This window comes from Eulemur rufifrons, chromosome 24 (genome assembly GCF_041146395.1).
Source record: "Eulemur rufifrons isolate Redbay chromosome 24, OSU_ERuf_1, whole genome shotgun sequence".
Lineage (NCBI taxonomy): Eukaryota > Metazoa > Chordata > Mammalia > Primates > Lemuridae > Eulemur > Eulemur rufifrons.
Genome location: NC_091006.1, coordinates 13,497,685 through 13,520,042, shown reverse-complemented (window position 1 = coordinate 13,520,042; position 22,358 = coordinate 13,497,685). Strand labels below are relative to the sequence as shown.

Here is a 22,358-nt window from a genome sequence, read left to right as displayed (position 1 = left end):
AGCCAATGAGGCCGGAGTGGGCGGAACCCGCCAATGCGTGTCTGATAATCCTTAAACCCAGTATCATTCTTGAGTCCTTTGGGGAAACTGAGGCCCAGAGAAAGCAGGGGACCCTCTCATTCACTAATTCATTATAAGGGCTCACAGAACTGGCAAAGCTGTTATACTCATGGTTGCATTTATTTCAGCTAAAGGATACAGATTAAAATCAGCAATGGGAAAAAGTGCATAGGCTGCTGTCCAGGAGAGACCATCCCATGAGCTTCCAGTCGTCCTCTGCCAGTAGAGTCACATGGACAGCACTTAATGCTCCCAGCAATGGTGTGTAACAACATACAGAGTGTTGCTGACCAGGGAAGCTCACTCAAGCTTTGGTACCCAAGGCTTTTATTGGAGGCCGGTCACATAGACAGACATGGCTCACCACCATGTGGCTGACTTTAGTCTCCAGCCCCTCCAGAGGTCAAGCTGAATTCCAGCCTTTCACGATGGGCTCTTAGCTGGGTTCCACTTCTGAAAAGCGGTCGCCGCCTCTGAAACACCAGGGGAGACTTTGGCCCTGGAAGACTTTCCTGCTACCTTATACCCTGCCCTCATGTGAGCTTGTCCTCATGTCAGCCTCATAGGTGTTGAGTTTTGCCATCTCATCCTTCCTTGGTTTAGGCTCCTGTAGATTTCTGTTTTCTATTACATTTCTTCTTCTTCATTTATCAGAATATGTTCTCGCACCATGCAATTTACCCATTCTAAGTACATAATTCAATTTTTCTAGTATATTCACTGATAATGTGCAACCATCACGACAGTCAATTTAGGATGTTTTAAAACCTCTTCATCACCTCAGAAAAAAGCCCCATAGTCTTAAGCTAGCAACCCCATCCTTCCACTGAGCCTTAAGCAACCACCATTCTTTTTAAAGAATGCATTACTTCTGTAATAGAAAATGGCACCTATTCATTATGGAAAGTCTGGAAAATACTTGAAAATATGAGGAAGAAACTAAAAATCCTCAACTCAGAAACGTGATTTTGGCGAATTTCCTTCAACTTTTTTTTCTGCAATCATAGAACTATTTTTATTTGGAAATCTTCTAAACATAATGGCTGATATCCTGCTTTATCACTTAGTATTATATTATGAGCCCTTCCCAATATAATCAGAAAGTTTTCAAGAGCGGGTATGGTGCTAGACATTACTGGGCCTACCGACATTCAGTTCCTCTCTCTTGGGCCCAGAGACGACACTTTCTAGCCCTTTTGCAATTGGGCCAGTGTGACTAGTTCTGGCCAAGGGAACATGAATAGAAGTGACATGCAGCACTTGCCCACATTCCAAATGGTGGGGCATTTACCACTCTGGTCTCTTGATAGAGCAGATTCCCCACAACCCCTGCCAACCCACAGTGGACATGTCGTATGAGTGAGAGAAATAAACATCTGTTCAGCCACTGAGATTTGATACCAAAACCTGTTGCCATGGCATCATCTCATTCATCCTGACAGGATACGCCATTGAGAGGGGTGCAAGGCCTTTGTTAACTGTCTCCCCCTAACTTCATTCAGCCATATTCCACTGTCAACTTTTTGCCACAGATGTGTACCACCAGTATTTTCCTTTAAATCAGCTTACCTTTTTACAAAAAAAAATTTAAGTCAATATAAAGAGAACTTGCTCCCACTACTGTGAGCAGGAAACTAGTATTCTTGTCACTAAAGGGAAGGGGGGGAGGGAATTAAATACCGAGAGCAAAATGTACATATTATTGAATGCTAATTAAAAATATTACCTGAGCCTGAGGCCCCTGTTGTTTGTAATTAAAGGAGTGAACTACGTGCTGCCTGTGCTCTCTCCTTGGTCACTTAAGCTTAAACAGAATTGAAAAGCATTGTTTGATGACGCATCTGAGGACCGGCTGAAATTGTGTGCGTCCCTAGAGGTCTGTACCCTGCCTAGTCTGTGGGAAAACATACTCAGCTGCTCCCTCTTACTGGGCAACACTCGCCATCATAAGCCCTCCCCCACAAGAACGTGAGTGCCTGCCAGGCAGGAACTCTGATGCCTGGCACCTGGCTGGGTGTGAGGCACCAGGCTGAGAGAAGGAACACTTTCAGATTCAAAATTTTAATCAGAGAACCAACCAACATGCACACGTGAAAGACATTTCTACCCTGACCCATAGTAACAGATTACAGCGATTACCCTACCCCCCTCCCCACCCCCCGCAGTACCAATGGCTACCGATTTTCCAGGGAGCCTCCAATCTCTATCATCAGTGTAAAAACTCTCATTGAACACACTTACCAATTGTTTCCCTGCCCTGCAATACTTTGTACACCCCTTTTGTATATAACATGCTCATCTCCTAGACCAGATGAATTCCAGGGTCTATGTGCACGGAGTTAAATGTTTTGGCCATTTGAAAAACAGTATGTCTAGGAGGTTCTGGTGCTGAAAAAAAAAAAAAAAAAGAATAGCAAAAAGAAAAACAGTTTGTGCCCTACTGTGGTGTGGGCCCCACGGTCAGCCAAAATAAGGTTCCCAGTTTCAACTACAAAACCAACCAGCAGAACTCAAGGTGCAAGATTTAAATAGTCCAAGGGTACAGAGCAACTACCCCCAAACTCCAACTATTTTAAGCACCGAAAATATGAAAGGTATTGAAAGTATGAGGGTCCATTGTTTTCATAAGATTCTGTCATGCTTCAGCAAACATGTGACTGGGTCACTTAGTGGGTAGGGCACAAAATCCCAGAGCTGACAAGGCACTGTCAAGAGGGAGCTTGTCGTGTTTCCATCTCTTTGGGCTCTCCAGCAACTCTTGGTGGTCGCAAAATTGGCATTTTTAAGATGTCACTTGTCAATTAATGGCTATCTTCCATGAAAATGGGGACATTCATTTCCCTTTCTGATTCCAGAAGCTTCAGAGCAGGGGCAGGTCTTATTGTATTGGTTTTACTCACCAGAGCCTAGCAAATTGCCTGGTGAGTAGCATAAACGGTGTATGATAAACATTCCAGCAACCCCTTCTGCACACCACAATTTTCACCCCCCTTCCCCCAGCATGTCTTCCGTGTGTTTCATGTGTGGCAACATCAATGCAGCTTTACTGACCGAATCCAGCTGTGTTTTCAGTTATCATTAACTTCCACGGCAAATTTGGTCTCACATGGCATAACCAACCGCTTTTAATGGAGGAAGATTATGGGATGAGGCAGCATGTGGGAAGGAGAGTCCTTTGAGTGACAGGCTCGGGAGGTTGGGAGTGGAAAGTTTTAGCTCAGGTTAGGAGTTTACATGCTCTTCTTGGCTTTCTGGAGGTCAGTTAAGAAAAAACGATGACAGAGAGAAATGGAAGGCCAGAAAAGACCAGACATTTTAAAAGAGTAAGATGTTGGAAACTTTTTAAAAGTAAAATTTTAATTAAAAGCAGTAACATTATAAGAACATTAACTGCAGTAAACAGAGACAGGTTACTAATTCTTTTAATATAAAAGAGTATGTTTGTATTAGAGTTGACATAAATTTGTAGCTCACACTAGATGAGTACTTAATATGCTGGTTATCAGTTCTAAGTGCTTCACATTTGTTTGATCCTCACAACAGCCCTCTGAGGTAGGTAAATTTCATCATGCCTGTTTTACAGATGAGGACACTGAGGTCCTGAGAGATTTTACAACTTTCCCAAGGTCACTTTGGTAGTAGACAGTAGAGGTGGGATTTAACTCAGGCAGACAGGCTCCAGAGTCTACCTCTAAATCCCAATGTTGTACAGCTTCTCAATTTTTCTTTTTATTATTTTAATGAAACTCATGTGTGCAAACTTTCTAATCAATCTTTATTAATAAAGAGATCTATTTATTTGGAGGGAGCTTGCAGTGAGTGTGATGGTTTCAACTTTTGACGTCAGATGATCATGGTCTCACATGTCTGGGACTTTGCTGTCACCCAGTGGCAGGAGGCAGTGTAGCTGCTTGTTACCTGTGTACTCGCTGATGGCGGTTGAGACTTGAGCAGCACCCAAAGGCTTTCTGACAATGTGGACATTGATAAGGTTTCTCCTGGGTGTGAATTCTCTGGTGCTGACTGAGATGGGCGCTGAGGCCAAAGGCTTTGCCACACACATTGCAGGCATAAGGCTTCTCCCCAGTGTGAGTTCTCTCATGCTGTGTTAGATTTGCTTTCTGGGCAAAGGCTTTCCCACATTTGCTACACACATAGGGCTTCTCCCCGGTATGAATTCTCTGGTGAGTAACAAGGCATGAGCTCTGGCTGAAGCCTTTCCCACATTCCTGACAAACGTAAGGCTTTTCTCCAGTGTGAACTCTCCGGTGGCGGATGAGCTCAGCGCCTAGGCGAAAGGCTTTCCCACAGTCACCACATTCATAGGGCTTTTCCCCTGTGTGAACTCTCTGATGCTTGGATAGGCATGAGCTCTGACGGAATGTTTTCCCACATTCTTTACACTCAAGGGGCTTCTTTCTAGCATGAGTTCTCTGATGCTGAATAAGGTAATGACTGTGGGTGAAGACTTTGTCACACTTGTTACATTTAAAGGGTTTCTCTCCAGCATGAACTAACTGATGTTCTGAGAGGCATGCACTTTGGCTGAAGGTCTTTCCACACTTGTTACATTTAAAGGGGTGCTCGCTTGTGTGGAAGGACTGAAGATCAGCAAGGGAGGTGCTGCTGCTGAAGGCTTTCCCATGCTCACCACAGTCACGTGGCCCCACCCCAGAGTGGATTCTCTGATGGTGAATGAGCTGAGTACTTTGGCCAAAGGCTTGTCCACATTGGTCGCACTCAAAGGGCTTCACGATGGTGTGAATTCTCTTGTGCTGAGTTAGGTATTTGCTGTGGCTAAAGGTTTTCTCACATTTGTTACACTTAAAGCACTTCTCAGCGAGCCTTAGATGCGCTCTCTGTTCTGGGTTCTGCTCCAAGATCTTCCTGCTCACATCAAATCCTTGTTTTTCTCTGGTGTGAACGCTCTGGTGGCAATTCAGGGTTGAGCTGCAAGTGAAGCGTTCTCCACACTCCTGACATTCATAGGGGGTTTGGATGGTGTGGGTTTTCTGGTGTTGCATAAGGTGTTCATTACAGCTAAAGGTCTTCTTGCATTCAGCACAGCTTTTGGGGTTTTCAGTGGCGTGAATGGACTGATGTCGAATGAGATGTGAGGGCCGGTTAAAACTCTTGACACATTGCTGACATTTGTGGGGTCTGTGGCCTGTATGAATCCGCTGATGTTCATTAAGGTGAGTGTTTCGGCAGAAGGTTTTCCCACACTCACTGCATTTGTAAGGCTTCTCTCCACTGTGAACCCTCTGATGGATCTTTAGGGTAGAGGTATGGCTGAAGGGTTTGCCACATTCGTTACACTTATAAGGTTTCTCTCCAGTATGAAGAGCCTGGTGCTCAATGAGCAGGGAACTCCGCCTGAAGGCCTTCCCACACTCCTGACACTCGGAGGTAGCTTTAACAGCATGAGTTTTCTCATGTCGGATGAAATGTTTGCTCAAGTTGAAGGTCGCCTGGCATTTGGCACATTCATAGCGTTTCCCAGTGTGGGTCTTCTGGTGCTCAATGAGAAGAACGGTCCGGTTGAAAGCCTTGTCACATTCATTACATTTAAAGAACTTACCACCTGTGTAGGTTTTGTGACGCTTAGCAGGCCGTCTGCCATGCCTGGTCTGGTCACCATCTCGACTCTTACGTGGTTTTTCTACAGTGTGAGTTTTCTGATGCCGTCGAAGGTGAGTATTCTGACTAAAAGTTTTTCCACATTCATCACACACATATGATTTGTAGCTCATGTGAGGCATCGGATGCAAAAAAAGGCAAGAACTCTGGTTGAAACCTCTCTCATGCTCTTGGTGCACAGTAGGTTTCTCCATAGCATGAATAAGCCAGTGCTGGATAAGATGGTAACTCTGGCTGAAACTTTCCCCACATTCACTACACTTATATGCTTTCTCCCCTCCCTGGACAGAATCCTGCTGGCTCTGGTCTGAGCAGCAGCCAAAGTTACTCATATATTCCTTAGACTTAGCTGGTGTGAGGCTCTTTTCAGGAAGATCATGCACCACAGAGTCCTCTCCTGTGGAAAGGAGGGACACGGGACTGAGGCCTCTCTTGCATTCGTGACTCTTGCATTCTGTGGCACTTCCCTTGGTGATAACGTCAGACCTCAGAAGACTTTCTGGATCTCCCAACAAACTATCTAACCAGCTCTCGCCTATACAATCTTCTCCAAAATCGGAGTTCCAAAGGCCATCCTTGGAAAACGTCTCCATAATCTCTTGGTACAGTCCTTCTTCCAAGAAATCCTCCATCAGAGGAGAGTTCGGGGTCTCAACCATGTCTGAAAGGGAAAGTACAAATGTCTCCTGTTCCCAAAAGAGGAAAGGCAGGAGCTGTGGGATGAGAACACAGACAAGAGGAAATGGGAGTGATGGTTCTTGAGTCCAGGCTATCTGTCAAGGGCCTCAAAGTAGGGACCTGTCTGGAACTGGCATCACAGAAAACAGAGAACTCACTCCTAGGAGGGGAACTGGAAAACCACAAGAGTTCAACAGGGCACTAAAACCTCTACCATCACCCTCACAGCTACCTGACAAAGCACCCTAAAGTCTCCTGGACTCACCTGCTTCTCCCCTCCACTCTATCCTGCACTGTCACCAAAATCTCGCTCCTCATATTCTGCATCCTCCATCTTGGAAAACCCCACCACCACCCATCCAGTCCTCCATGCCAGAATCCTAGTAGTAAACCTCCCCCCTTCCTCAACTCAGGCATTACTTCCTGTCTGGTCTCCTTCAAAATGCCTCAACTACCTTCCTCTTCTCTCTACCGACTCCATCTGACCCCAGGCTCCTTGTTGGCCTCTCCTTTCTCTTGCCAGTCTTCCACACTAATCCTGAAGGGCTTTATAATAAACAGATCGGACTACACCACTCCCCTGATTTAACCTTCCCATGGCTTCTTACTTGAGGAAGAGAAATGCAAGTGTATTAGCCCAGCATTCTTTGTACCAGCCACACAGAACTCCTGTGATTCCCTGAATCTACCAGACTTTCTCGCCTGTGCCTTTACTGGTCCCTCATGCTGGACTGTACTTCCCGAGCTAACTCCTCTATGCCATTTAATGATGAGCTTAAGTATTACCCTCCTTGGAAAGCCTTCTCTGCCAGCTCCACACCCTGTGCTGCTTTAAGTGCCCTGTCCTGTATTCTCTGAACAACAGCCAAGCACTCACTTTTCTTTACTGTAACTGGTTATGTGTGGGTCTGACCCCTGATCAGAAAGCAAGCTCTTTGATGGGGACCCTTCGTCGCTTATCTGTCCTCAGTGCCAGTGGGCCAGGCCTGGCACACGGGAAAGGCTCACAGGACAGAGTAATTCCCACTAATGGCACACTTGCTCTCGGGCAGAAGAGCCTCAGTTCCTCCCGACAGCCCCCTGTAAGGTGAGCACGCTTCTCCTTTCTTATAGCTCAGTGAGCAGTGGAGTGAGGATTTGAACTCGTCTGACCCCATACCCTCGATAACCAAGCTGTGTGCTCTCTGGGATCCTTCCTAAAGCATGAATTTCACTGCTCTACTCCATGCCTCCAGTCTCCCCACCTCCTCTCCTCCATCTTGCACTATCATCACATCTTTTCAAGCCTGTTCCTTTTTCTGAGATTTAGTGCCTCATCATCTACTGAGTATCTGTGGGACTGCTTAATTTCTCTCAGCCCGCAATTGAAACTTGCCTTCCAAAACCATGTCACTCTTGCCTCTGCTCTTGTGGCCCACGATATCTGGCTCATTCTCCTGACCATACCTTTGCTCATGCTGTTCCCCCTGCCTAGAATGCACTGACAGATGTAACAGGCACCTCTTATGTGCACAACATGGTGTTAGTACTGGGGAATACAGGATGAATCAGCTAAGCTCTACTTCCCAGAGAGGTGTACTGTTAAAGGAGGAAAGACAAAAATGAAAACAAAGCACTACAAGTGTTATTACTGGAGGTTAGTAAAGGCATGGCTGCCTGTTTGGACATGGCCAATATGTTGAGGTGGCAAAAACAGAAAACAGAGGTTGCAAGAGCCTGTGCCTGGGTTAGTCACCTACATGGAACACTGGTGTGCTGAAGAGAAGGCCGCAGAGGGCCCACATTCATGAGCTCACGGGTGGTGAGCCAAGAAGGGAGCTGCAGACTCACTGACTGGAGTGGAGCCTACGACTCCTGTGGTCTCTGATTCAGGGCCCTCCTTCTCATGTAGATAAAATAACAATGAGAAAAGCTTCCCATGCCCAGGTAAGGCACCTGCTGCTGCTTTCTCCCACTTGGGGAATATTCTGGCAATATTCACTGCCTAATCTCATCCACCCAGAGGAACCCTGGCCTGGGGGATGGCAGAGTGGATGCTCTTGGTGGCATTCAGGCCTGGACTTGAGTTACTACCAGACGTAGCCATATACTATGCCCTGGCCTATACAAAGGGAGGTAAAAGGGGTAGACCAGGGGGTTGGTCCACATGCTCAGGGAGCACAAGGCTGGAAGGTAGAGAGACTGACTCAGGGAGTGGCAGGCCTCCCATTGCGGAGTTCAGAAGGAAAGAGGAGACACAAGACAGCCCTGTGCTGAACGCCCAGGTAGATGAAGACATGGTGAGCATGCCAGAGTGAGGGTCCATCCAAATGTCCCGATCCACACCAAGCCCCTGGGACAAGAGGATGGAAGCCAGCAAATGGCAGTGAAGCCCGGAAGCCAGGCATGGAGACATCTGGGTAGATCTTCTGGGGGACTGGACACAGCCTTTGGACGGAGGTCCTGAGGACAAAGGGTAAATGCAAGCATCCCCCTACTCCATTCACTCACCAGGGCCCGTTGCTTCTGGGCTTGCTCTCCCCAGGGCCTCCGGCTCTCCCGTGCCATCCGGGTGGGAGGTCAGGTTGGGGCTAAGGGGGTCTGCAGGGAGAGAAGAGCAATGTCATCCACTCAGGCCTGCTGGCAAGGCTGGATTGCAGAAGGGTTCCCAGCATCTCCAGAACTGATGAGAGGGGTTCACTGGGCCTAAACTGTACAAACACTGGTTTACACTGAGCATCTGCTTCCCTTCCGGGAGTCTGCAATTTTAGTACGTGCCAGGCAAGAGGGGCCATGTGACCAGCTTCCCTGGTGGACAGCATTTCACACATTGTCACACCTCATTGCCAGGGAAATTAAGTTCATTCCACGTGACTCTACAGAGAGAATTCTGGAAGCTTGTGTCTGGCTTCCCTGGACTTCATTCCATGTACCTTCTTCCCAGGCAGTGACGATCAACAATGTCTCTAGACATTGCCAATGTCCCCTTAGCCAGCTGAGAACCACTGGGCTAGGTCATGCTGATTCTGAGAAGCTTAGGAGCTGAGATTTCATCCTATGCGTGATGGGGAGCGTAAGTGATCACCAAGCAGGGCAGTGACTGGGGCCCTGGGACGGGCAACACTCACTCAGCAGGAAGAGATCCTGGTAGTTGTCCAGTGCTGTGTCCCAGAACAGGTCCCCCTGGTCCAGCCCCAGCTCCTCCCAATCTTCCAAGGTGAAGTCCATGGCCACGTCCTTGAGGGTCACAAATTCCTAAAACACAACACAATGCTGGTCACTTGGGGGAGATCACTCAAAGTAATCCCAGCCCTCATTTTTCTAGGCTTTTGGCAAAAATCATCCTGTTCTCAGCCTCAGAAGAAGAATCTTGAGATGGAAGAAATTGGAAACCTCCATACTGTGTAGGTAAGGAAACAAATCAACTCACAGTCACACAGCTAGCAATTAAATCCAGGTCAGCCTGATCCTAAAATCCATGTATTTCTTGCTTTTGCTTTTTTTGTTTTTAGTGTTCATTCAAGATTTTAAGTTTTACTTATCATGGAAATTTTCAAACATGTACAAGTAGAGAGATGCATGTAATTAACTCCCATGGACCCATCACCCAGGGATCATCTGATTTTACCTGTGACTACTTCAGTATGAACAGTAATTCCTTAATATCACTGAATACCTAGACCACATTCAAAGTCTGTACACTGATTTGTCTGACATCCCAATGCTGTGTTTTTATAGCTAGCTTGTTTGATTCAGAATCCAAGGAGACCCACACCCGGCATTTGGCTGATACGGCTCTGAAGGTTTTTAATCTATAGCTGTACTCTTGTGCCCTCTTTATACTAACACGTGCCTGATTTAAGGTCCCACATTCTGGATGTGGCAGACTGCTTCCTCACGGTGTCACCTGGCCGCTCCTCTGGCCCCTGCATTTTCCATAAGCTCGTTAGTAGAGCAGAGGCCTGACTGGAGTCAGAACAGCTTCTGGGGGCAAGACCCCCTCTCACAGGTGGTGCCAGGTCTACTTCAGGCCACGTGACTACCTAAGGCTCATGTTCGGCTGTCCGGCTTTTAGTGATGCCATCTTTCTTCATCTTAAAACTTCCTAGTTAATAGGTATTTAGAATAAAAATTCAAATATTCAAGAAGTAATGACAGCCTGCTCCCATACACTCTATCTCCAGGTGAAACTGTGACTTTTTGGTGTGTCCCATCTGGACCCCCCGCCCCCCCCAAAACATATACATAGGTACACACTCACGCGCACACACACAGGCACGTTTTAGGGAAGAATGGAAACCAACTCTCTAGTCTGGATTTGAGGCCTGGCCCCTCTACTTTCCCCTGTGGGTGACTGTTGTTAAATAAGTTGCATGCCCCCCCGTAAGCTCTATCTCATCAGGCAATTTCATTCCAGCTTACACTGTCCGTCCCAACCCTCCAGGTGTCTGACTACAAAGGCCCTCCTTTGACCAAGAGCTTCCTTTATGCTGCGAATGGACTCGACGCTGTAGGTGCAGTGAGTCACTGAACTGCCTGACTTCTCTTTGAGGCAAGATTATCCCTGATTTACAGAAGATAAGACTGAGACCCAGAGAATCAAAGTCACTCGCCCAAAGTCACACTGTGTATTAGTCTGTTTGCTGCTGCTATAACGGAATACCTGAGACCGGGTAATTTATAAAGAAAAGAAATTTATTTCCTACAGTTCTGGAAGCCGGAAAGTCCAAGGCCAAAGGGCTGCATCTGGCGAGGGCCTTCTTGGTGGTGGGGACTCTGCAGAGTCCTAAGGTAGCACAGGGCATCACATAATGAGGGGGCTAGAGCACGCCAAACCGGCTGTTACAACAGATTCATTCTCCTGCTAAGTACCCAACTTCCGTGATAATCCATTACCTCTTAAAGGCCCCACCTCTTAATACCGTTACGTCAGGAATTGAGTTTTGACATGAGTTTCTGAGGCGATAAACGGAACGCAACCCAGCATCTGCTACGTGACCCCAGCAAGCCGACCAGTTAGGGGCTTGGCTTTGGAGTCAGAGGGACCCCAGTTCAGATTCTGCATCTAGTAGCTGTGAGGCCTTGTTATTCCGCATCTCTAAACTAAGGCTGCTGTGAGGATGGAGTGAGCTGATACCCGTACAGTGCTCAGCAGGGACCCAACCCATTAGGAATCTGCTGAGCAAGTGGCGTCTGCTGTCTACCATTTGTCCAACGATGACTGAGCAGCTACTATGAGCTGGCGCCTGAACAGGCACAGGACGCAAGAGAGAAGGAGGCAGCCAGTTCCTGTCCTCGTGGGATTTGTCTGGGTATGTCACATTGACATCTGTGAAAATGCTTTGTAAACTCTAAAATAACAAGCAACGTGCACACATGCACACACACACACACACAAAGGTGCATATAAAAGAATTCGTCATCTTCCAAGGATGACAGTCAGAAACCAATTCCTTATATTGGAAACTGAAACACAAAAGGAAAGAGTCAAGCATTTATCCCACCTGTCCCATGTGACGTATACCACTGCATAGCCAAGTAGTAGATGAGGGGAGACGTCTTTTTTAAAAAGTGTTCCAACTAGGCCGGGTGCGGTAGCTCACGCCTATAATCCTAGCACTCTGGGAGGCCGAGGCAGGTGGATCGTTTGAGCTCAGGAGTTCGAGACCAGCCTGAGCAAGAGCGAGACCCCCGTCTCTACTAAAAATAGAAAGAAATTATCTGGCCAACTAAAATATATATAGAAAAATTAGCCGGGCATGGTGGTGCATGCCTGTAGTCCCAGCTACTCAGGAGGCTGAGGCAGGAGGATCGCTTGAGCCCAGGAGTTTGAGGTTGCTGTGAGCTAGGCTGACGCCACGGCACTCACTCTAGCCAGGGCAACAAAGTGATACTCTGTCTCAGAAAAACAAACAAACAAACAAAGAAAAGTGTTCCAACTAATAAATGAAAAGAAATGATAGCACTAGAACCGTGCCATTTTGCAACCCCTGGTGAATGCACAGATGATAAGGCAGTAAACTCAGCATCTGTCAGGATAACAAACATGGAGAACCAGACATTCTGGGACTCCTTCAGGTCTTAGCAAAAGGATTGGCCCTAAGTCTGATCAAGCCTCTGGATCCAGCTGCCAACTGGGAACAAACTGAACTGCACCAGGAGGATGGAACTGACAAAAACGGACTGAGAGAAATTCTACAGGTCAAACCACCCTGGTTCTTCAAAGGACAAGCAATTAAGAACGGAAGGGGATGGAGGAGGAATCTAGAGTCATAAAAAACATTTTTTAAAAAAGAGGAGGCAATGCGGACATGCATTTGGGTAATAAAACTACTATTTAAAAAACCCGTAGGGAAGTAATAAACATAAAAATCATCCCTTATGAGGGATGGGAGAAGGCTCTCATGGGGTCCACGAAGGACTTCTGGAGTGAGTGGCAGAAAAAGTTCTCATTCTAGAATGAAGTGGTTATTTGTCTTCATTAGGTCATATATTTGATGCATGTTGGTTTCTGCTTCTGTGCTTTATTTTACGTAAAAAGATTTTCTAAAAAATTAAGCATACACTAACCAGGATCCTCCTCTGGCTGCTTTGTGGAAAAAGACAGAAGGTGGGAAGGACAGAAGCAGGGAGTCAAGGAAGAAGACCAAGTCAACGATCTGGGTGAGAAGCGATGGCAAGGGTGGAGGGAGTGAGAAGCGGTGAGAGTTTGGATGGTCTGATGCTGGTGCTGACCAGACTCCCTGACAGGTGACATGCAGGGTGTGAAAGATGGAGAGCAGCACAGGATGTCTCTAAGTTTTTAGCCTCAGCAGCGGGAAGAACAGAGCTGCCACTTACTGAAATGTGGGAGAAGCAGCTTTCGGGGCAGAACGTCTGAGTCTGTTTTGGGATATGTAAAGTTTGAGATAGCCTTTAGATTTCAGTAGGCTGAGTAATTCCCCCAGCCCCCACAAAGATGTCCATGTCCTAATCCCCACGAATGTTACCTTACATGGCAAACGGGACTTTGCAGGTGTGATTAATGATCTTGAGATGGGGAAATTATCGTGCATTATCTAGGTTGGCCCTAAATGTCATGGGGCCTTATAAGAGGGAGAAAGGGAGTCACCGGTGGGAGAAGGCAATGCTATGACAGAAACAGAGACTGGAATGACAGAACCAGGAGCCAATGAATACAAGTGGCCTCCAGAAGCTGGGAGAGACAAGGAACAGATTCTCCCCTAGAGCTTCTGGAAGGACCCAGCTCTCCTGACACTTTGTTTTGAGGTTCATCAAAACTAATTTTGGGCTTCCAACCTCAAAACTTTTAAGAGAATAAATCTCTGTTGCTTTTAAGAATCAAGTTTGTGGTAATTTGTTACAGCAGCAATAAGACACTAATACAGTCATCCAAATGGTGATGTTAGGCAGACAAGACAGGGGATCCTCTTTCTATCGATAGCAGATCCTGTCCCTCCTCTGCTCCAAATCCTCCAATGGCCCCCCTGCTCAATCAGATTTAAAGACAGAGGCCATGCAATGGTCTATGGGGCCCTAAGGATCTGGCCCTAGCTACCCTCTAGGCCTCACCTTCTCCCCTCCCTGCTTATCCACTCTGTTTCAGCCATGCCAGCTTCCTTGCTGTTCCCAGAACACGCCTGCCTGCTCCCCACTCAGAGCTTAAGAGCATCTCCCTGGTTCTCTGCTCAAATGCCTCTTCTCCAATGAGGCCTTCTCTGACCCCTCTGCATAAAACAATAAACCTACCCTTGCCCTCCTATCCTCTTCCCTCCTTTATTTTCTCCATAGTTCTTAATACCACCTGCATTCTATGAGATTTACTTATGTATATTACTGTCTAGTATGGGTTAAATTGTAACCCTACAAAAAGATATGATGAAGTCCTAACCCCCAGTACCCCAGCATGCGCCCTTATTTAGAAATGGAGTCTTTACAGAGGTGATCAAGTTGAGGCCATTAGTGTGGGCCCTAATCCATGATTGATGCTCTTATAAAAAGGGGAAACTGGGACACAGAGATAGACACACGCTGAGGAAAGACTGATGTGAAGATACAGGGAGAACACCATGTTAAGGCAAAGGCAGAGATCAGGGTGATGCTTCTACAAGTCAAGGAACACCAGGTATCACCAGCAAACCACCAGGAGCCAGGAGGAGGCAAGGAACAGATTCTCCTTCACGGCCCCTCAGAAGGAACCAGCCCTGCCGACAGCTTGATCTCAGACTTCTGGCCTCCAGTACTGTGAAGGATAAACTGTTGTTGTTCAAGCCACCCAGATTATAGTGCATTGCTGCAACCACCCTGGCAAACGAATACACTGTCACTCCCAATAACATGTGAGCTTCATATGGGCAGCGACCACGTAAGTTGGTTCCCTACTCCAGCCCCCAGAACAAAGCCCATATACAGTAGGCACATAATAAATATTTGTTGAGTAAGGCAAGGAATCATGGAGTCCTGGCAGCTGTTTGGGATAAGGAAGGAGCTCATCAAGGATGGAGCCAATACTAATTGGGGCTGACGGATGGGGACAATAAACTGAGTCCCGATCATACTAGCAGATAAGCCAGCCCCACCTGTGGACTTTTGGTTATGTGATCTATATAGTTTCCTGACTGTTTATGTCAGTACTTATAGCTGAAACTGTTGCTGTCACCCATGTTGAGAAGGATGAGCCAAAGAAGTTTTCTTCAGCAGCAGCCAGATCACAGAGGGCCTTGAGGGCTTCCTTTCCTCAGACTGCCAGACCGTGCTGCACGTGGCCTCTGGTCACAGTGATTGGGGTGTGGTGGGGAGAAAGGAGTGCAAACTTGATCCCCGAGGCACTGTGGAGCCACAGAAGAGTTGTATACAGGAGAGTGACAAGGTCAGAACATGCATTCGACAATCATTTCTCCTATATGCCAGACCACAGTGTGGGTGCCGGGGACACAGACATGTATCAGACTTGGTCCCTGACCTTGAGGAGCTCCTGGTCTGATGGAGACATAAGGGATGCTGACACTGAGAATGAGGCAGTGGGGCTGTGACAGAGGGAGGTATCGGGGGTTGTGTGGGCTGGGGAGGCAGGGAGGATGTTGCCCTGGGAACAGGGAAAGCCTACTGGAGGAGGACTTTCAAGTTGGATCATTAAGGACAGCAGGTATTTATTAGATAGAGAAATGGTTTCATGCATTCATTCACTCAACACCTCACAAGGCTTCCTGTGTGCCAGGCCTGTGCTGGGCCTTGGGTACCCAGAGATGAATCCCAATCAGTTCCTGTCCTTGAGGAGCATCTACTCTGGTGGGGCTGACTGATATGCACAGAGATAACCAAATCTAGGTGGGCTTGCGCTACAATGGAGGCAGCAGGGGTGCTATGGGAGGCCACAGCAGGAAAGAGGGGACTCTGCCTAGGAAAGTGGGGTGGGGAGATACCAAGCTGGTCTTGAAGGCATTACCAGATGGAAAAGGAGGGCAGGGTATTCTAGCAGAGGGTGCAGCCCGAGCAAAGGCCAGGAAGCTGGAATATACAGTGTAATATTTTACCACCAAGCCAAAAGGAAGTATTGGTTGTCTGGGTAAATGCTAGAAGATGCCGAGGAGGTGGGCGAAACCCAGATCACGTGTGAACGGGCTGAGAAACCTAGAATTTATCCTGTAAACAATAGGGATTCCTGGAAGGGTACACCAAGCAAAAGAACAACAGCATGAGAGTTTTATATTAAAAAGACTGCTTGGGAGCCACCATGGGACAGAAAACCCAGAACAAAGGCAGGCCAGTTTTCCTGTCTTTAGGGGCAATCAATTAAGATGGAGAGACCCTCAACTCACCTCAGTCATAGCCGACTGGGTCCCCATGGCCTCTTTAAGCTCCTCGTCCTTCCCCTCCATGTTTCTGGCTGGTAAGGCTTCAGGAAAGACAAGGGAGCTGTGAGAAAGTCTCTCTTCCTCCTATGGCTGACTCCCTGTCCATGCTGGATGAGCCCTGAAAATATCCAGCAGTAGGAAGAAAGTTCCAAAGTGAGTCTCCCTGCAGGAATCACAATGACAACTGTATTTATTCAAATGACCCCAGTCCCACATTTCCATTGTGTTTCAGATCCTACAAAGTAACTCTGCAACCATTCTTACCACTTAACACGATCAGTAAATACATGTTTGGGAGATTTGGTGATGCAAGTCCACTGGCTCAGTGGGACCTTCCATCTTGCTCACTGCTGTGTCTTAGCACCAGCACTGCTTTTTAAGTATTTGTTGACAGAACAAATGTGTCTCTCTAACTGAATAAACAGGACAGTGCTTCTGGGATTTCTCATTATCATCTCTAGGATTTGAATCCAGGTGAGTCTGCCTCCAAAACTGGCTACTTCCTTTTTTTTTTGAGACAGAGTCTCAGTCTGTTGCCCGGGCTAGAGTGAGTGCCGTGGCATCAGCCTAGCTCACAGCAACCTCAAACTCCTGAACTCAAGGGATCCTCCTGCCTCAGCCTCCCGAGTAGCTGGGACTACAGGCATGCGCCACCATGCCCGGCTAATTTTTGTTCTATATATATTTTTAGCTGTCCATATAATTTCTTTTTATTTTTAGTAGAGACGGGGGTCTCACTCTTGCTCAGGCTGGTCTCAAACTCCTGACCTCGAGCGATTCTCCTGCCTCGGCCTCCCAGAGTGCTAGGATTACAGGCATGAGCCACTGCGCCTGGCCAACTGGCTACTTTTGTAACAACAATGTTTCTTAATTTTTTAACCTTGACCCACAGTAAGGAAGACAATAGGTATCATGACTATGCACACACATGGTAACTAAACAAAAGCTTCATGAGCAATACTTACTCTTGCAACATAGTACTTGGATGTCTTCTAGTCTCTTTTATTCTACTTCATTTAAAAAAAATTATGTTCCATGGAAGAGCTGGGAAGAAAAAGTGAAAAAAAAAAAAAAAATTATGGTCACTGCCCACTGAGTTATTTTCATGACCAATAATTTGCAAAATGTCACACCATAGCATTTTTTACACATTTGTATCCACTGTGTATTTTCCAAATACCATACATCCATGGAGTGCTTTCATTCCATGTCACACAGCAGCACGATGACTTAACAGTGACACAGGTCCACAAGTTCTTAAAACTCTGAGGCTAGATAGGCTTTAAAATTTAGAAATTTAGAAATTTTAAAATTTTAAAAAAGTGATACAGAATATATATAGCATATTTCATTAAAATCCCAGTGTGGTGTGGAACAGGCAGCACTTCCTACTTGAACACTTTAACATTCTACAGAGAAAGGTATAAATATTCATTCTAGACTCATGCCTGTAATCCCAACGTTTTGGGAGACCTTAGTTTGAGACCAGCCTGGGCAACACAGCGAGACTCTGTCTCTACAAAAAAGCAAAAAGTTAGCTGGGCACAGTGACACGTGCCTGTTGTTCCAGCTACTCAGGGGACTGAGGCAGGAGGATCACTTGAGCCCAGGAGTTTGAGTTTGCTGTGATCGATAATGATGCCACTGCACTCTAGCCCAGGCAACAGACTCAGACCTTGTCTCAAATAAAAAAATATTCATGCTAGCCAGGCCATTAAAGGTTATAAGTGCCCTGTAGCAGTTCAGGTCAGGTATGGATACCAAATTTATGAAAAAAAATTTGCTCTTCAGAGCTTTCTAGATTTTGTGACTGCAGATAAGAGAATATGGTAAACCTATGACTGCTAATATTTACTAAACAATGAGTTTTCCCACCCAACTGAGTTAGGGAAGCCTTGACTTGTGAGACTAACCCAGTTGACAGATGTTTGATGTGGCCCACAATGTTGACAGAATGTTTTGAAAAAAAAAAAAATTCTTTAAGTAGTCCCAAACTTGAAAATTGAGAAATTTCGCCTAAAAATTAGATTTCCAACTTCTGAAAAATCCCAGGATTTGGCAACACTGCGTCAGCATTTCCACAAAGTTAGCTCACTGGAGCCCTTTGAAAGCTCCCCCTCTTAGGTGAGACAAATGCTCCCCAACTCCCCACAGCCTCACCCAGGCGGGTTCTCTCCTTTACTGTACCTGCCTGACCCTCACACCCGAGTGTCAGACCTCTGTCTAGTTTCCAACCCACATTCTGTTCACATCTCATATACTCCTGAGACTTGAGAGGGAAGAAACAGGGGCCCTGAGGGAAAGCCCAAAGTCATCCAGCCTGTCACGGTGACTTAAGCCAAACAATTATGGGGCTGAAAAACCCTGGGCCCTGGAGTCTGGGAGTCTTGCTACTTCTTAGTGTGGGACCATAGCCAGATCATTTACCTTCTCTGAGCCTCAGTTTCCACACATACAAAATGGGGCAGATGCAACAGGTCCACAGTCTCTTAGCTACAATTCCAAAAACCAAAAGGCTCAGAAAATGGAAACTTTATTCATAAATTGCCAACAACACTTAACCTGCATTGTCATAGGCCATGTGTAGTTTTTATTGCTGTCGGTGTGAATTATCACACCTTGCCCCACAGAAACATTTAATGATCAAGAATTTGGCCCACAGGAGGGGTACGGTGGCTCACTCGTGTAATCCTAGCACTCTGGGAGGCCCAGGCGAGAGGATCGCTTGAGCTCAGGAGTTCGAGACCAGTCTGAGCAAGGGTGAGACCCTGTCTCTAAAAATAAATAAATAGATAGATAGATAAAAAATAAAAGAATTGGCCGAGATTCCTCTAAGGTGCTGCCTAATTACGAAATATGCACCCCATTAATGTTCTAAAATCTGAAAAATTCTGATTCCCGAAATGATCCTGGTGCCAAGAGTATCCGATAAGACCGAGGAAGTGCATTCATGTCTCGGTGCCGTTGTGGAGGTTAGAAGAGAGAAAGCCCGTACAGCACGACGCCTGGCACACAGAAAGCGTTCAAATACCATAAATATTAAAATCTTCGGCCTCCCGAAGAACTCTCATTCATCATCCCAGATCTGTATACTTCAGGCAACTCATCCCCCCTCCTTTAGCATCAGTTTCCCCAACCAATAATAAAATAAAGCAGCCCTCTACTGTCAGGGCTGCCAGTGAGGACTGGAAACCACTTTACTGGTTTTCATACCAGCTGTCAACAAGGGTTCAAGCCTCCACTAACACAACCACCGCGCAAGGCTACGCGCCCTTTGCCAAAATCACCGCATCAGTATTGTGTCACCCCTCCCAGGAAGAACCGAGCCCGAAAGCCTCCAGGGTCCTCAGCGACCCCCAGCTCCAGCCTCTTCCTACCTCGAGATTGTCGTGGGCCGAGTTAACAGACGCGACCCATCCGCGAAGGAGCTGGAGACCCAACTCCCCTTACACGCGCCTACTCACAGCAACTTCCGGTGCCGCGCGACTCTCCATAGAGCTACCGGACCCAGGATCCTTCGCGCCAACGCCAGGACTATATTTCCCAGAGGGCTGTGCGGGTGACTTCACTTGCCTTCCCATATCCCACCGCTTCATCCTCAGAGACCTCGCTGGAGCGCTGTGGGGTGGGGGAAATAGAGTAGAAACGTAATCAGGACCAGGTGACTTCAGGCTTTTGTAGTCCACATTTTAGCCTGTTAAAGGACCATCTAATCAAACTTCTCCTGCCTTTCCTAGAATACTGGGAGGCTTTTCCATTTCTGAAGAAGACAACAGTAGGTTGCCATTAGAAACGCATGAACAAAGACGGGATTCTTGACAAGACGCGCGAAAGCAAGAGGCGGAGTTGAGGAAGTAATAATTTGACCTCTGATTGGTGGAGAGATGTCTTGCAGTTCATTCCGATTGGTTCCACGTTAACACATGCGCAGTAGAACAAAGAAACGTTCCAAAGAGGGTGGAATGGGGGCGGTGATGAGGAAATAATCCCTCCCTCTGTCCCGACGCGGAGGAGCGGCGTGCCGCGAAGGCCTCCGGGAAATGGAGTTCCTAGATAGGTGTAGCCGAGGGGTGGTCGGGAAGTCAGCTGCGCCTGCGCGGGCGAGTCTGGACTTAGGGCCAGGATGCGCGCGCAGCGCGTTCCGCCCAGCGGAAGTTTCCGTGGGGTAACTGAGAAGGTGAGTCTTGGTAACTGCGGAGGATTCAAGGGTCTGGCCTCAGAAACTCCGTAGTCCACCTCTCTATTCAAGTACAGGGGTGAGGGGAAGACAAGGCGAAGCAGTGGGGAGTCTCCCAGTTCCTAGCCACAGCTCGGCCGTGGTGCCTGTGACGTCAGTTCGACTCTTTGTGGGACGGGGGCGGGGATCGGGACGAGAGCCGCTCCTGGTTGATGGGATCACCGCCAACCCTTGCGTGTCGTAAAGGCACTTTTGGCTCTAGGTGCTGAGCTAGACTAGAGCTTACGGAGAGTTTGAAAGACGCCCCGCCTTGGCAGCTACGTCATCCCTGGTTTCTGTAGAGGGCGAGGCCAAGGAGACTGTCACCAAGGCAACGCCCTTCATGAGCTGGGGTGGGATCTAGCCCTTCTGCTGTGTTGTCTCCGGACCCTTTTAGGAGGAACACGATACAGTGTTTGACACATAGCAGATTTTCAGTAAATATTTATCAAATAAGTAAAATAAATGGATGAATGAACGATAAAGACTGGCCTGAGGCCAAGCGCGGTGGCTCACCCTTGTAATCCTAGCACTCTGGGAGGCTGAGGCGGGAGGATCGCACGAGCTCAGGAGTTCGAGACCAGCCTGAGCAAGAGTGAGACCCCCCCCGTCTCTACTAAAAATGTAAAGAAATTAGCCAAACAACTAAAAATAGAAAAAATTAGCCAGGCATGGTAGCTCATGCCTGTAGTCCTAGCTACTTGGGAGGCTGAGGCAGAAGGATTGCTTAAGCCCAGGAGTTTGAGGTTGCTGTGAGCTAGGCTGACGCCATGGCACTCTAGCCTGGGCAACAGAACGAGACAGTCTCGGGGCCGGGGAAGACTGTCCTGAGGGTTGGAGCCTTGGGTTTCAAGTCCGGAACTGGCCACGTGACCTTGGATAGGCCACTTAAGCATAATGCCCTTTTTTCTTCCATATTTATTGAGCGTTTACTATATGTAAGGCTTATGTGCAACAGACATTGCTGTTTATTCTGCCTTGAGGTGCCTACTCTGATAGGCAAAGTTCTAAACTTAATGCTATCTGAAACAAAAATCCTGCCCAACAAGTTTACATTCTAATGGTTGCTGGAGATGCCAGCCAGTAACAAAGCAAAGTAAATATTTACAGGTTCACAATCCCTTATCTACAACTCTGAAGTCCAAAAACTTGTGAAAACTGAAAGGTGTTTTTCTGTTTTGCAACTTATTTGGTCGCCCAACCTGACTTGGCTTTGAACTCCTTTGTGGCTATGTACAAGACCAGTGCTCTAACCCCTGAGCTATGGGGCCTGATATGTGGCTATTTACAATCTTTAAAGATTTTGCTGCACAAAAATCATATACTTGATTATAGGAGGTTATCTCTAGATCCTGCTGGTAGTGTAATATGTGCTATTCTAAAATCTAAAAATTTTCAAAATACTGGACTTTGAAACACACCTGGCACCAGGTGATTAGGATAAGGAATTGTGAATCTATTTTAGATGGTATTAAGTGCTGAGGAGAAAAACAAAGGAGGAGGGGGAGGGTTAGGGGATGCAATTTATAAAAGAGGTCAGGGAAGAACTCATAGGCTGAGACCTGAAGAACGAAAAAGGAACCAGCCACAGAGGAAGTGGTGGGAAGAGCATTCCTGGCAAAGGGAGCTGCCCGTGCAAGGGTTCTGGAGCAGGAATTAACTGGCTTGAGGCCATGTGACTAGAAATTAGTGGAACAGAATCATTAGAAGAGCTGATGTATCAAATATACAATATGTGTAAGGAACCTTAAACTTCAAAATTCAAGAGGTAAGTTCTGTTGTTCTCAGTTTAAAAATGGAGGAACAGGTACAGAAGTGTTAAAAGAATTTTACTCAGCATCATCAAACAGTAAGTGGCAGAAGCAGGATCCAAACCCAGTCCGATTAGATTCCAATCCGTGCTCTTGACCCCTACACTGCTCTGCTTCTAA

At 47.0% G+C, this 22,358-nt stretch overlaps 2 protein-coding genes across 4 annotated transcripts in view; one reads left to right on the top strand and one right to left on the bottom strand.

Annotated features, from left to right (window-relative positions):
• Nucleotides 1-3,507: 3,507 nt before the first annotated feature.
• On the bottom strand, nt 3,508-19,681 carry ZNF473 (zinc finger protein 473). Of its 2 annotated transcripts, XM_069457752.1 has the most exons (6): nt 19,589-19,681; nt 17,177-17,255; nt 16,176-16,329; nt 9,486-9,612; nt 8,869-8,958; nt 3,508-6,361 (listed from the first exon to the last, which is right to left on the bottom strand). In XM_069457752.1, the coding sequence occupies exons 3-6, from the start codon at nt 16,233-16,235 to the stop codon at nt 3,975-3,977; spliced, it is 2,664 nt and encodes an 887-aa protein (XP_069313853.1). In that variant the 5' UTR covers nt 16,236-16,329; nt 17,177-17,255; nt 19,589-19,681; the 3' UTR covers nt 3,508-3,974. The 2 variants fall into 2 exon arrangements, with proteins under 2 accessions (XP_069313853.1, XP_069313854.1); XM_069457753.1 differs by lacking the exon at nt 17,177-17,255.
• A 648-nt stretch (nt 19,682-20,329) lies between these two features.
• VRK3 (VRK serine/threonine kinase 3) overlaps nt 20,330-22,358 on the top strand; it is a 39,657-nt gene continuing 37,628 nt past the window's right edge. For both annotated transcript variants that reach the window (XM_069457270.1, XM_069457271.1), the window contains exon 1: nt 20,330-20,388. The gene's annotated coding sequence lies outside the window, so the exon portion shown is untranslated. The remainder of the gene's footprint in view (nt 20,389-22,358) is intronic.

Coding starts and splice junctions, on each gene's coding strand:
- ZNF473 (XM_069457752.1), bottom strand. CDS start 16,235: ATGGAGGGGAAGGACGAGGAGCTTAAAGAGGCCATGGGGACCCAGTCG. Junction 9,613..16,175: donor CCCAGTCGGCTATGACTGAG/GTGAGTTGAGGG, acceptor GTTGTGTTTTAG/GAATTTGTGACCCTCAAGGA. Junction 8,959..9,485: donor CCAGGATCTCTTCCTGCTGA/GTGAGTGTTGCC, acceptor CTCTCCCTGCAG/ACCCCCTTAGCCCCAACCTG.